This window comes from Sphaeramia orbicularis, chromosome 20, assembly GCF_902148855.1.
Source record: "Sphaeramia orbicularis chromosome 20, fSphaOr1.1, whole genome shotgun sequence".
Taxonomy (NCBI): Eukaryota; Metazoa; Chordata; class Actinopteri; order Kurtiformes; family Apogonidae; genus Sphaeramia; species Sphaeramia orbicularis.
Window position 1 is genome coordinate 19,790,266 of NC_043976.1, and position 13,619 is coordinate 19,803,884.

Below are 13,619 nucleotides of genomic sequence, written 5' to 3' on the forward strand. Positions count from 1 at the left end.
AAGCGCAGAAATCCGACCTGAGCGGCTCGGATGCGGCGGGCATTCACCGCCTCCCGTTCACTGGGCGGCAGGTGTCAACGGAGCCCAGAATGCAGTGCGGGACAATGAGAGCACTATGAAAGCGTACAATCCGCACAACCATCCGTGCGACAGATATTGTGGGCAAACTTACTTGCTGTGTATGCTGAGGTTCGTCTCGGTGGAACAAAAGAGTGTTTGAGAGAAACGTGTGCGAGGTATTACAATTGAAACTTGGCTGCATGCGCCCTGGATCCGCCACAGGGTGCAGGAGCAACTCACAACCTGCAATTACTAAACATTAACTTTTCCACTGTGAGGCTAAACAGGACACAAGGTGGATTCACTGACTCAGACTTGGAAGGGAGACAATAACAGAGGATTAAAGTCTTCCAGGGGTCCTGCCCTCTCTTCCCCCCCCCCCCTCTAATCTTTATTGAAATTGTGTCACATATAATAGCACCTTGTAATATTATTCCAAGTCAGTATTGGTAAAAAAAAAAAAAAAAAAAAAAAAAGAAAGAACTCACACAGTACACTCTCTGCTCATGTTTTTATTATTGCTGTGAGCAGAATATTTTTGACATGCTGGCAGTGAATGAAGGATTGAACATGTTAGTTGATATGGCTGTGGATCCAGGAGGTGAACTTGCTGACCCGGGTGTAGACTCCAGGAAAATCCGGTCTTCCACAGCCCACCCCCCAGCTCACAATGCCAATCAGGAACCACCGACCCCCACCTGGAGCCTGACAGGACAAAGGACCCCCTGAATCCCCCTAAAACACAATACACACACATGATTAAGATAAGATAAGATAAGATATGATGAAACTTTAAAAGAAAAGAAAAGAAATAAAGAAAAAAGCGGTGGCATCTGGTGGTGCTGTTTCTGTGTATATGTTCATGTGTTTATGACCCCTGCTGCACACCGAATTTCCTTTCCTAAGAATAAATAAAGTTAAAGTTGAAAGTTGACTTTATTCGCACTGCCAACACCAATGGACTCATACACACACACACACACACACACACACACACACACACACACACTGTCTGACATAACTTCTGCACCTGTACAACCCTTGCACACTGCACTTAACTTGCACATTGTATTTTAAAATTTTAGTCTTTATCTTTTTTATCCCACTGTCATTTATTTACTTATACATATACTGTTATTTGTTCTTGTATTTTTATTATTATGTGGTGCAGAGTGGCCCCACCGCAATTTCGTTGTAACTCCTGTGCAATGACAATAAAGGCTATTCTGTTCTATTCTATTCTATTCTATTCTATTCTATTCTATTCTATTCTATTCTATTCTATTCTATTCTTATTGATCCCACAGTGGGATAATTAAGGTAGATGATGATGAAAAATGGGCCAAAAACAAACAACACAAAAAATAACAATAGTAAAACTCTATAGGCTGTATACATATTTACATAAGAAGTGGATGGTAGAAGCTTTACATACAAAGAGCAATAATAATATAGATAAATGAAAATCTCTATAACTCACTCTACAGGCGTCCTGCTCTCCAGACGGGACCCCAGCACACAGCATACGTGGTGACACTGGGCTGTACCTCTTCTTACAGTCGGCCTGGCTCAATATGGACACTTCTGCTTTCAATAGCATGGATGGCAGCACTTTGTCTGCAAATGCAAAGCATAGATGTGAAAACAGCAAGCATATTTTCACAGCATTTTTGTGCATGAATGTCATAATAATAACAGCAGGAGGAGCTGATGGAGTACAAGAGCAACCAACAAAAACTTACACTACTGAGGACATAAGTAGCATCACAAAAAACCACCAGAGGCTCATATGTAAACATGTATCTGTCAAATGGAGTCATGGAATGTGACAAACAACTTTTTATATGTACAATTTTGAGATACTCCTATTTTACTTACATTAATGAAACTTTCTACTTCGACTCCACTACATCTTAGACACAAATATTGCACTTTTTACTACATTTCGATTAATTATCACAACGCAATTTTTCATTTTTTTCATAAAAGTAAGAAGAACTCCAAATGTGTCAAGGCTGAATATTTGCCATAAACTCATGGATTTAGTGTTCCTTTATGGGCTGAGTTTAAAATTCTCCTTCCGCTTAAGCTAAATAAACCCTTTAAAACCTTCTTGGATTAGTAGGAAAATGCAAGAGGCCTGTTTTTTCAGAGCTCATTAAAGGTTGACTTTTTAATGAGAGTAATGCTACAAACATACTGTATTATGATATCATAGAATATAATGCATTGCTGTAGATTAAACTACCAACAGTATGTAAAGTAGTTTATATAAGCTCAGCCCAATACATATGTACAGCAGTAAAATGCAACGGTAATATAAATTCAAAAACCTCATATATATTAGTAAAACACTGAACAATTATACCGCACTTTCACTCTCACATTTGAAGTACATTTTGCCGACAATAATTACATAATATTTTACTTTATCATGCAGGACTCCTTGTTGCAGTGAGGATTTACACAGTGTGGTATTAGGATTGAAATATTTCTTCCGCCACTGGTCATATGTTTTGTTGCACAACACTGTCCTCAATATGTAACAGTCTGTTTTTTTGCTTTATGCTCCTGCAAATTGATGGATTTCTTTATAAATTCTTTCTCTATATTAATCTTCTCTATAATAAAATTGTGACTGTAACAACATTGCATCACAAATTTTTTTTATTTTGTGTTTTTTTATTGCTCACCATCCTCAGAGCGATATCCCCACCCAGTGACCCAGCAGCGGTGGCTGTCTGTGATAGTGTGGGAGGGGGCTGGTAGACACACAGGCTGGATGAGTGGGCTGAGGGATGAAGGCCAGGGTTTCTTCAGCTGCAGCAGCGCAACGTCATAATCAAATGTTACTGCGTTATAGTACTCGTGCACCACGATCCGCTGGATATCAGCCACATACTTGGCACTGCCCTGGGTCAGCATGCCGAGGTGGGCGCTCCAGTGGCGTGGGTCAGACAGCCTGGCAAAGGTCAGAGGTCAAAGAGAGTGAAGGATGTTTAGATGAATAAACCTAATGCCTTTACAAACACTGTCAAAGAAAGAAATCATTAAGTTTGACTTTTTTTTAAAAAATTGTTGACATGTTAAGACAGATTTAAATTGTGATTATACCATATTTTAATTTGTCTAATTCCTCATTATAACCACATAATTTTTATACAACAATATTTTGCACACTCATTCATGTATATTTTTTTCAATTATCATATTGATAATATATTGTCTAGTATATATTGTACAAATTGCTTTTCTAATCATGTCTTAATAGAGTGATTTAATATGGATATTTGGTGTATATATATATTCAGAGCTATATATATGTATATACAGTATATGTAAATGTATATGTATGTATGTATGTATGTGTGTGTGTGTATATGTATATATATGTGTGTGTGTGTGTATATATATATATATATATATATATATATATATATATATATATATATATATATATATATATATATATATATATATATAAATATATAAATATATATTATATATATATAAATATATATATGTGTGTGTGTGTGTGTGTGTAATTTTTTGTTTTTGTTTTATTGATAATTTCTCGCCTGTTACTTTTATTATACTTCAATGGAGCAACTGTAACACAAAGCAATTTCCCCCTGGGATTAATAAGTATTATGATTATGATTCTGATATTGAGTAAAATTTTGAATTCTGTACAAAATATATGTGAAGGGCCACAAGAAAAACTGAAAACAGTTGTCTTTATCTTAAACTTCCATAATTTTTGCTTTCTTTTTGCTTCATTAATGTACCATTTGTACATACTTATACAACTTCAGGCAGTTGGAAATGATTCAAATCAAACAATAAAAACGGGGAAGAAGTCATTAACTGGTTTGAAGTGAAGTCCATACTAATGCACACAATCTATGACAATAGAAACATTCTTTCCGAGACGAGACAAGCCCATGTTTTGGTCAGAGAACCAGCTTTTTTATTCACAACCAAAGTGTCTACATATTGTGCTTGGAGCCAACAACAAAACATCCGCTGTGTGAATTCTCTTCATCTTTTGGCAGTGACTGACCTTTCTTTGTTGAAGCAGTGGGCAGCTGAGATGAGCCAATCAGAGGAGACCACAGATGCTCCACAGCGCAGGTTACCAGAGAAGTGGAGGCTGACCTGCCATGGCCACTCCCCCTCCCCAGAGTTGGCTCCACCCACAATGCGGTCAGAGTTTATGGATGAACCCGCCTTCTTCACCGGACGACCACAAGCTGAGGAGAACACAGGGATGGACTCTGTTCTTATGTGCAACAGTGGAACGTAACTAAGTACTTGAGTTAACTCAGGTATTGCTTCTATGTGCATTTTAAGGCATTTGTGCTTTTCTTGAGTATTTTTTATTTTGTGCAATTTTATCAATCTATTCCACTATTTATTTCAAAGCATATCAAGACTTCTCAAATTACAATATTTCATCCCATTCCTGTCCACTGAAAACCACATTTTTCCAAATGTTTTCATTTTGAATATTTCCAGTGAACTGATGTATTAAGTATTTCCTTTGTGTTGAGAAAATTTTCTTTTTAAGATATATAAAACCCTTAAAAACCCTCTGGGATTAACTGGATACTGCATTGTTGCCAGGCTGAAAACAGGATTTTTTTTGTCAGAGCTCATGCACAGTTGTTAAACTCAGATCTTACAATAGTTCTAAAACACAACAAATATCTGCTGATGTTCCAGAATATGACACATTGCTGTAACCAGTAGTATAGAAAATAGACTAAATCAGCTGATTCTTAAACACCTACAACACTAACATGATAAATACATGTTTATGAAGGAGTAATATATATATATATATACATATATATATGTATATATATACATATACACATATATATATATGTATATATATACATATACACACACACATATATATATATATATATATATATATATATACACACACACACATATATATGTATATATGTATATATATATATATATATATATATATATACTATATATATATATATATATATATATATTATATATATATATATACACACACACACACACACACACACACACATATATCCTAAATTATACCATTTTAACTATGTTCACTTTCAGTATTTAAGTACATTTTACTAATGATTTTAACATTATGTTAGTCAAGTGACATTTTACACACACTTCTACTTGTAGTGGGTTTTTTCACAGTGATATACTGTATACCTTTACCTAAGTAAATGATCTGAATTCTTTCATTACTGAATGTATACTTGCTTGCATTCTGTACTTCTTTGTGTGTTGACAGACAATGGTTGTACACAGTTCAGTATATTGGCACATGTCCTCATATTATTGTTAAAACGTAATGTGAAATACCAAACAACATGCTTGTACAAATAGTTATTTTTTGCAGTTTTTTTGTCCTCTCATGGATTCACTTGCTGCATCACTATGAGTTTCCACTGCAACTGTGCTGTACAAATACACTGAGTGTCTGCGACATGCTGAGTCACCAGAATGACAGACAGGTCTGCTGCTGCTTATTAAAAATTAGAGCTTCAACATTTGTGTGTGTGTGCGTGCACGCAAGCGCATGCATGCGTACCCGGTATCAGTTAATGATCAAAGACAGGCCTGTTCCCATCACCTTAAGACCCCATCACGATAAAATCACAGCGAATAGAGAAAGCTATTACAGCGGAGTCACCTCAGCGCTGCAGGTCAGCAGGTTTGGAAAACACTTCACAGGGTTTATGAATAACATCAACTTTTATCTAGAGGCGGCACAAAGGATTGGGCTCAGAATCGGCACTAGTGGCTCTTACACTGGGGTCCTCAGAGTTGCAGTAATAAACTCTGTCTCCATCCCATCACCTCAACTTGTGTGCATGGATCAGGTAATGCAGGACACTCACCACAGTCGTCCTCATCGCTGTGGTCTTTACAGTCAAAAGCACCATCACACTTAGCATTCTTTTTCAGGATACAGGAGCCACTTCTGCACTGATACCTGATTGCAGAGCAGGTTGTTTCTGGGAAAATAATAGAAAACACATTCCTGATTAAAAGGTAAAAGGGCCAACACTGCACTTAGAAGCTGAAAAAATACATATGTACCCTGAGTGCAGTTGATTTCATCGATTCCATTGGTGCAGTCTGCCTCTCCATTGCACACAAACAAAGGATGCAGATGACTGCTGCCGACACAGTTCTTTGAGGGCCTTGCTGTGAAAACATGCAACACTCAGGATTTAAAATGGAATTTCCAACTCTTACAAACAACCAGTATGATATAAATCATAACAACATACAGCAGAAGACCTCATCGCTCTCATCCTGGCAGTCGTCAAGACCATCACAGCGTCTACTCTTCTCCACGCAGAGTCCTGTGGAGCACAGGAAGTGGCTCTCTGGACAGGCTGGTGGACATATGGAAAGAAGGGGACAGGTTAGGACAGTATATCACAATATCGAAATAAGGAGTGGAGGGCTTTAAAATAGCTTTGTTGAATCAGTGCAAATTTTTATCATATCATCTATTAAAAATATACAGTGAATATCTAAAGTTGAATGTGATAATGTAAATACAAACTGAAGTTAAATATTCTCTCTACTGTTATTATGTAATTTTACATCATCAGAAATAAATGAATAAATTAATTAATTGAAATCACATGTCCAAGGTGTATGTAAGGTGTAGACTGCACAGGAGAAAAGTATTAATTCAGTATACTGTACAAGGTATTATCCCATTAGTCATGACTGATGATAAACTCACTTATCGCGAAAACAAAAAGGTGATTGTTTCAAAGAGTGACTGATGACACATGATTAGGATATTATGTCTTTGAAGAATTTGGGATTAAATGGGTGAAGTGCTGGAAAAAATTAGGGCAGTTTCATTTATGTTCTCTCTGGCTACTATACCAGCTTCAATCTGACAGACAGGTGTGAAGGGTAGGATGTAATTCAAAGTTATTTACAATGAAACACTGAGCAAATATGGTAAAGCAATGTAACAGTCAGTGACAAACAACTAAGAACCTAATAATGACACAGAACCTCTAATGAAAACCCGTTAGTTTCCTGTGTACAACTTGCTGTTACAGTGACTCCTGCTCTGGCCCTGCTGTGCTTACGTTGGCTGATATTGTAGCTGCTGTAAGACACTTGAAAGGCTGAACAGAGGTTACGTGAGCTGCAGTGAAACTCCACCTCTGGGCTGTGGTCATGGATCCGAAACACTGTTTGGTGGCCCACGTAGGTCCCACAGAAACTAGGAAAGGATCAATGACCAACTGTCAGAGGATGCTGATGTAACACAACACGGTTTATATGAACATTAAAACAGTCTTTTCATGTTCTTCCAGCTGACATCTTTAGACACATTTATCTTGGAACAGTGCACATCTTTTTCCCAGGTGTACTCTAGTTCACATACATGAATTGATTGACCTTCCACCAGCCTTGATCACAGGCCTTCATCTCTTTTGGTTTCAGTACATAGTTGTGGAACCGAAGAGCAACTCCCAAAGCCGAGCTAGGAGTCTACAGTCAAATAAAGCAATGTAGTCAGTTATGGTAAGTCAGGGTGGAAGAATACATAATCATACTGTATATGCATACTGTAGTGTCTACCTGAAAATTCCAGGTACAGGTGCATTGAGGGGGGAGCAGGCTCGGGTAGAAGGGGCTATAGATCTGACCGTGGATGTCGGGGTTTGACCCTGTCTCAATGTGAGACACACAAACTGAGGAAGACAAAGACACCCATATGTAATCCCTTTACAACCACACAATATATGCTCTATAACCAGCCTTTTTTCTTGTAGTTATTTTTTCATTGGTTATATTCTTTGTGCAACGGTGAATGTTTTCTAAATATACTCAACAAAAATGTTAAGAAGGGATAATCTCTTTATACTGTCACATTGCCAAACCACTGACATATCAGCTAAGCAGGTAAATGGGTCATACGTTCTTCTGTGATGGCCTCAAAGTACCCCCTGAAGCTCTTGTTGCCGTTAGTCATTCTAAAGGACAGCAACATGACGTTGGAGGTGGACACCAGCGAGAAGGAGCTGGACACCGGCTCACACAGCCTGTGGCACAGAGATACACATTTCAGGTTTATGTTTTAGAGAACTATGTCACACTAGCAGCCTGCTCAGGGGCAAAACCGCTGCAGACAAACAGAGGAATCCTCTGTTTCAGGCATCAAAGGGGGGGGGGGCTCACCTGTGCAGAATGCGCCCTCTCATGGGCAGCAAAGCATTGTACACTGTCAGAGCGTCATTCACACAGTCGCTGGGCTCAATGAGGAATGAGGTGATGGTCAGCCGGATTAAAGAACCAGGGGCAGCGGTTAGCTTTACATGGCAACTAATACCATCCCACGATGAAAAGACATTTAAAGGGACTCTCATTCCAAAAGGTTGGCATATAGTTTATCTACACACTGTGAACCTGGAAGGAGAGAGAACAAGTAAAAACACAAACCATTGGAAGGTGTGTTTTAAACACCAAAGTTAGATGTGTTTGTGTGTTGGTCTACCTGCTGCGTTTGACGTATAATCTGAACGCTGAACAGCTGCAGAAAGACACAATAAGGATTTGCGATAGCAGTGGGACAAAATACAGATATGGGAACATATAGTAACATACATGATATATAATACATCCTATTCCATGTAAAGCCTGAACCATTAAATCATTGACAGAAAATTCCAGTTCTTTGAAACTGGAGATTTTATTGGTCCTTCTGAACAACCAAAAAAATTATTACCTCCGCCAAGGAGGTTATGTTTTTTGCCAGGGTTTGTTTGTTTGTCTGTCCGTTAGTGTGCAACATAACTCAAAAAGTTATGGACAGATTTGGATGAAATTTTCAGGGTTTGTTGGAAATGGGATAAGGAAGAAATGATTAAATTTTGGTGGTGATCGGGGGTGGGGGGGGCCCACGGGGGGGCCCACAGGGGGGCCCATTTCCAACAAACCCTGAAAATCACTGGAAAGGGCTCTGGTGAACGAATTCCTCCCCCCTGGTGGATTATCCATGTATTGAATGTATCTAATTCTATACATCAGGTTTTTCAAGACAAAAAAAATATCACACTGATCACATAGAGGGCTACAAAACTCATGTATCAAATATGATACATATGGCGATACGGGGATATCGTTCTGAGGCCAATGTTTTTAAACGGAGCATACTGGTGTTCTAAACAGATTCCCGTTCCAGTTTGACTCCAGAGTCACTAGTTCCTGTAATGATGATAAATGTGGACATGGATGTCAATGTGTGTTACACAGGCACTAACCAAAGACTACGTGTTTTTTGTACATTGCTTGATCTCAGCTGACACACTGGGGCACCGACAACACAATACAGTGAATATACACACTACCCAGCCCACAAAAAGGCCTCTCAATTTAAGTGACCAAATAGGTCAGAGCCTTTCACTGGAGTGATTAATATGTTTGTTCTTAGTAGCAAATTGTTTAACTCAGCTGTGAGTTTATAAAGAATAAGGATTGGAATGTGTTTCAATGAAAAATTGGTCATGTGGTCTAATGAGTCCAGACTGACCCTGTTCCAGAGTGATAGAAGCATCAGGGGGAGAAGAGAGGCAGATGAAGTGATTTCCCATCATGCCTAGTGCCTACAGTACAAGCCTATGGGTTCAGTTGGTCAGGTCTAGGATCAGCAGCTGAACCTGAATATACTGAATAACCAGAACTGAACGTCGGTGGGTGTTTTTCTTCCCTGTTGACACAAACATATTCCAAGATGACAAAACCAGGATTTATCAGATGAGTGGTTCAGGGAGCATGAGACATCATTTTCACACATCGAACATCAGAGTCCAGACCTGAACTCCATTGAGAATTTATGGGATGAGAAGAATTTACCCAGACTCCCATCACCAATGGAAGATCTTGGCAAGAATTTAACGCGACTCTAGACAGACATAAATGTTGTGACATTTATTGTGACATTCCTTTAGCATCACTGGACTTAAATTACATCATGGAGAATGTGCCCCGTAATTCAATCCTAGAGGTGGACAAAATAAACTTTTTTTGGCTGGGCAGTGTATATAATTCCTGCTTTTTGCCTTTTTAGGGGTTTGTTTTTCTCAGTTCCACATGTGCAATGCATTAAGCGTCCCAGCATTTCCATGTCTAAAAAGCATCATTATCATGGGCAGGGTGTTGTGATGTGAGTTCTTCCCTGCCCTAAAGTGCATTGATTCATGATGTGGAATGCACATACACTCACACAGACGCACCATTGATGAGGATGGAGTCAATATCCACTGGAAGACCAAGCAGGTAGCCCACAGATGACCTGTTCTTCCAACTGGTGTGGACTGAATCTCTAAAAATGGCTTCTACACAGTCCTCACACACAGCTGTACTCTTCAGACGAGGGACCACAAACACCATCCAGAAATGCACCAACACTCCACCCTTATTGTTGTTACTAAGGGATGAAGCAGAGGTTGAGTACTTCAGTCTAGGCACGGTGCTTTGAAATTGCAGCTGTAAATTGTAATGACGATCATTAGTAACAACTTGACTGTACCTGAGATCTGAGATGACGGCTTGTTTGTAGAGTCTGGACACTGAGGACATCTTATAGACATTACTCACCTACAACAAACTAAAAATTAGCAATGACAGTCCCTTAGAGGTTATGTAGAGTGTAAACTAAAATAAAGGAGACACCATCACCTACCACATGTTGTATTTTATTTGCCATGGACACAAATTCGTTTGACTCTGCCTGGCGGTACTCTGGGATAAACTCCACATTGGCAACACGAAACATGCCTGCGAAATACACTCCACTGTTGCTCTCTCTTTGAACTGAGGAAATACACAAGAACAATACACAAAAACAATTTAGATTTAGAATTGTTAGTTAATTTATTTTGTTTTAATAGTTAATTTCTTATTTTAAGTGTTCAGCTTTTACACTATAATCTTAAATCAAGCACAACCTTATCTTTTTTGTCTCAAATAGGCAGGAAATCTTAAAATGAGGTAAATAACTGTTAAAATAAGATATATTACATCTCTCCCCCAGAGTCTCATCAAAATACATTTTGTTTTAAGATTTAGTTACAAAGTCAAGTTGCTAGATTCAAGTCACACAAAAAGCATCTGAAAGAAACAGAGTTTATTTTTGCTGACTTCAAGCATGCACTGCAAAAAATGTATCTTATGAAATGAAAGCCATTTATTGTAATTTACAGGCTTAAAACATGTATAACAGTTTAACATGACCCTTGACTAATTTGAAAAATGACTGAAAAACTCCTATGGCCAGTAGAATGTCGTAGAAACATGAAACCACAGCCACATTTTTTGTCTCATTCACTTCCATGTTAAATTTCTGTCACTAACATGTTTGACTTACTCCACGTTCCCACAATCACTGCTAATTCAGGTCTGACTTTTTTCCACATATTATACATCGTTGCATTCACAAGACTCAACACAAGTCTCAACTGCAAGAATGTTGGCGATAGTATGTACGGTTATGGATTAATAGCAGTTTGTTTCAGAGGTGGGTTCTTAGTTAATTTAACATGGACACCCATGGGGATACCTGACAGCACAGTGTCTGTTTAGCTCAGTAGGTAAGGTATTGGATTCTAAAGCAGCAGATCTGAGTTTGATTCTCAGTTGAAGTGGTCATTTTCAGCTGAATCACGTGCTTATTTTAATAATTTTTTTCTACTCGTTACGCTTATTTTAAGACTTAAATTCTTCTAGCCAGCTCAGTCAGTTTGTATTTAGCATATTTCACTTATTTTGAGGCTGTAAAAAGCTTAATTTTAAGTAATCTCATTTTAAACCAGCATTTTATGCTATTTTAGGCCTTCTAAATCTTCATCTGTAGACATGCTTATTTCTAGATTTAACAATCTTAATTCAAGAAATCTTGTCAGGTGAAATTACGTTGCTGCATGGACAGATAATTTCACTTGTTTTGAGTACCTTTTTCCTCAGATTTAGTGTTTTTATCTTGTTTTTAGACACTTTTTTGCAGTGTGTACAGTAGTATGAAATACAGATGTACACTAGTCATTAGATAATGTTATTTCTCAATCAATACTACTCTTTAAATTATGCCTTCTGCTGTATTATGTGGTAGAGAGGTATATACTCACATATAAAGACCCACAGCAGTGACCACATGATAGTCACCACCACAAACACCACAGATGCAATGATGAGAGCAATGTGGGGGACATTCAGCAGACGAGTCCATAGTTCCTTGATGTCTGATTTCTTTGGTCTGCGTCTCCTGTTCCTTCTGCAGAACTTCTGCAGAGTGTGGTCCACTGTGGCTACCTCCACAGACACATCAGCAATCTACAGCGGGGGGAGGTCAGAAACAATATCACACTAACGCAAAGAGCCGTGACATTTGCAGTGAATTTCATCAACCCTCTCACATAGTCATTTAATCTCTGCTGAACTGAATAAGGTTGCAACTAATGATGCTGAAATGATAGGAAAATAATAGACTGCCTCGATAGAGTAGTTCTCACCAAGTAGGTCAGAGCTTTTAAGATTTAGTGGTGGACAAAAGGGCACCCGACATTTCTTCTTTGAGGAAGATAAGTTAGTTTGGAATTACTGGAGACTATCAGGGCATAACCCTGCTGCTGCCATTCTTGTCTTATCACTGTAACTTATCCAGGTCAGCTAGTTTGCATTACAGTAGGCTGCACAAAATGCTAATCAATCCCAAATGCAGCCTGCACAGAGCAAATGTTGGAATGTCTTAAAATGTAATCGCATACATTGAAAGAAGAAAAAATAGCTTTCAGTATCAGGATAAACTACTTTACTATTAATCAGGTTCACTTCTGGTTACTGCAGCTCGTAAAAGGGAATGCCTCAGAGTAATCAGTAACTCCATCAGACGCACTACTCTGCAGTCATTGAGTTACCTAATTCACATATATTATTCATTCAGTGTTATCCCATACTGGGCAAGTGGTATTTAATCCATCACAAGTTAAGTCGGTATAGATTCCAAGAAACAGAGGCAACAGTTTAGTCTCTTTAACACATTCTAACAATGTAAAAATATGAGGGATAAACTTGACACTACATATTGGGAACACAGAATTGCTTCAGAAGGTAAAAAAAATTACTCAAGACTTACACATTGTTATAGGTTATGTTACTTACACTGGTGACGTCCTGTTGAGATGCATCCTCTTCTCCGTTTGTTTGCTCTTTCTCCTCGCGCTCTGTGCCCATGTCACAGACATCCCTTCAAAGCTTAATCGTTGAAGTCTTGATTTCAGATTTGATTTGTTTCCATCCTTTTTTCCTTTGAAGCGAACACCGTGTTACAAAAACAACAAGAGACCCAAACACAGCGTGTATCCACACAGCACACTGAGCCCGAGATGCACAGACAACAGGTGTTTGAAACAAGATCCTTCAGCACAGCCAAGCAGAGGAGAAACATAGACCTCACTGACGGCTAATGTTTCATTCATTAACATCTACCATTCCTTGAAAACATG

At 38.4% G+C, this 13,619-nt stretch overlaps 1 protein-coding gene across 1 annotated transcript; it reads right to left on the reverse strand.

Moving 5' to 3' along the window:
- Positions 1 to 563: 563 nt before the first annotated feature.
- Positions 564 to 13,499, reverse strand: tmprss7 (transmembrane serine protease 7). The gene is given in 19 exon segments (XM_030122753.1): positions 564 to 795; positions 1,541 to 1,677; positions 2,754 to 3,022; positions 4,124 to 4,313; positions 5,976 to 6,092; positions 6,178 to 6,285; positions 6,372 to 6,479; positions 7,200 to 7,336; positions 7,502 to 7,608; positions 7,699 to 7,811; positions 8,038 to 8,162; positions 8,299 to 8,491; positions 8,494 to 8,526; positions 8,615 to 8,650; positions 10,353 to 10,546; positions 10,649 to 10,716; positions 10,802 to 10,932; positions 12,243 to 12,447; positions 13,276 to 13,499. Coding segments are annotated over 19 exon segments (2,505 nt in total). The 5' UTR covers positions 13,348 to 13,499; the 3' UTR covers positions 564 to 633.
- Between the last annotated feature and the right edge of the window lie 120 nt (positions 13,500 to 13,619).